Source organism: Dipodomys ordii, unplaced genomic scaffold (genome assembly GCF_000151885.1).
Source record: "Dipodomys ordii isolate 6190 unplaced genomic scaffold, Dord_2.0 Scaffold41, whole genome shotgun sequence".
Lineage (NCBI taxonomy): Eukaryota > Metazoa > Chordata > Mammalia > Rodentia > Heteromyidae > Dipodomys > Dipodomys ordii.
In genome coordinates, this window is record NW_012267257.1 from 2,078,399 (window position 1) to 2,080,560 (window position 2,162).

The 2,162-nt window shown below is 41.4% G+C and overlaps 1 protein-coding gene across 1 annotated transcript; it reads right to left on the reverse strand.

The window, feature by feature from the left end:
• Positions 1-609: 609 nt before the first annotated feature.
• On the reverse strand, positions 610-1,254 carry Hspb3 (heat shock 27kDa protein 3). The gene has a single exon (XM_013018573.1). It carries the CDS (start codon positions 1,252-1,254, stop codon positions 796-798), a length of 459 nt encoding a protein of 152 aa, XP_012874027.1. The 3' UTR covers positions 610-795.
• Between the last annotated feature and the right edge of the window lie 908 nt (positions 1,255-2,162).

Here is a 2,162-nt window from a genome sequence, read left to right on the forward strand (position 1 = left end):
CACACTTACTGAATCCAGTAACTGAACTTCTTAGTATTTTAAGTTATGTATATATATATGAATATAATCTAGGTTAGTTTATTAATACTTTACAAGAATTCCCTACTAAAAAATAAAACTCCAGATAGGATTATGTTTAGCTTAGGAAAAAAGTGAGTGAGGTGCATAATTGAAAAAATAAGATTGGTATCTCAAATTTGCAACTGAAGTGTAAGATAGTGGCAACTGCAGAAAATCAGAAATTTATCCCAGACCATTCCCAAGTCTTACATTTTAACATCCAGACTCTATTCTGCTCCACTTTAGTTGAAATACACATTAAAGAACAACTTATCAAGGGAAGGGAATCACCGTTCTTTTGAGCAGACTGAAAGATTTTTGTAACACAAATAAGGAGCTCTGGAGTTTTATCGTAGATGATACAATCATAGCCTCAGACAGCTCAGAATCACAGAGAAACAGCTCCGAGGCTTTCTGTACAGTAGTCTCTAAACAGCAGCCTCCTGAAACTCCAGTGCTTCCATTTAGAAATATACAAACCACGCAAACATAATTCACAAGTTCCCCCTTTCCCATAAGAATAATAAAGACAACCTTCACATACCAGAAACTGTGTATATATATATATATATATATATATATATATATATAGGTGTATATATTTTAATCTTCATAAAAGTCACAGCAAATCGTTTCAAACATGGGAGAGATGCAACAACATCCCGGTGATAACCATTAGCTGGACTGTGATCTGCGATCTTCATCTTGTCCCATACACAGGAAGCAATAAAGGTTTCACTTAGTCCCAAATGAATCCTTTACTTCCACCACCAAAATTCCATCATGGCAGAGGATGGCGGATAAATCCTTAGTTTCGACGCCGTCGGGCAGTTTGTACTGTCGGGTGAAGGTGCGTGAGATGAAGCCATGCTCGTCCATTCTGGTTCCATGCTGTGCTTTGATCAGCAGCCAGCCCTCAAAGGTCTGGATGATGATATCTTCAGGCAGGAACTGGACCACGTCCACTAGGATCTGGAATCGGGCTTTGCCTTCCTGAGGTGGCATCTCCTGGGTGGCTGAGTCAAGGAGAAGAGCCTGCGGCGCGGCTCTGGTTTTGCTCAGGTCCACGACAGTTGGACCTGGCAGTGCATATAAAGCATGATCCAGTCTGCAGTCTTCTAAACCTCGGGCTTCAAACTCCTCCTGGTACCTCACCGGAGTCTCTATCAGGTGCCTCAAAATGATTTTTGCCATGGTCAAGGCAAAATACTATCCAACAGCTTCTCCACAGTCAGTGGCACAGCTCTTGCCTTTGCCTACTAACTAGCTTTCCAATCTGAGCAGCTATTTTTTTTTTATAGCCCTGCCCAGAGTGGCCACTTAACCAGGCCCGAATCTGACCACACACACTTGTCTTTTCCCACACACTGACAATGAATGGCTATTTATAGAGCATGGTTTGCAGTTGCGTTTAGATTCCAGCCTGTACAAGCTGCCCAGGCAAGGACCGTGCTCACATGCTGTTATTCTAGAAGTGTGTCTGTCTTGCTTACCCCGAAGAGAAAGGGAAATCTGAAACAGCATTTGAAAGTGATCTTGGTGAGTGAGTGCTTTCCTCCTGTGAACTATCATGCTCCGAATACACAGGACAGTCCAAAGATGGGAGCTCATAGTATGACCAAATACTGCATCTTCCCTAGCCTCTGAGTTCAAATCTGGGGAGAAAAGACTCTAGTGTAATTGATAAGAAGTACATACACACACATTTTAAACAAACTTTCAAAGCTCAATACTCTCAGTCCCCATCCCGTACATTTCCTTTTATTGCATCTTACCATAAAGGACATCTGACCTCCATCATCTGAGTTATTTTTTCACATTTGACTCACCAAAACTAAGACCCAGTGACCAAGCTAGATACTGGCTACACTTCAGTGTGGGAGGGGGAGGGCTATGGAATGGGAAGTTTCAGCCCAAGAGGAGAGAAAAATGACAACACTTTGAACTATTGCATACTAAAGCAAGAAAACGAAGGATTAATCTACTTGCGGTTGTGCTGGTGAGTAGGCAAAAATAAATTGTACATCATTTCTTAACTATAACCCTCTTCATATTAAACTTCCTTGGTAAAAGGATTTCATGGCTCTGTATCTATTTCTATA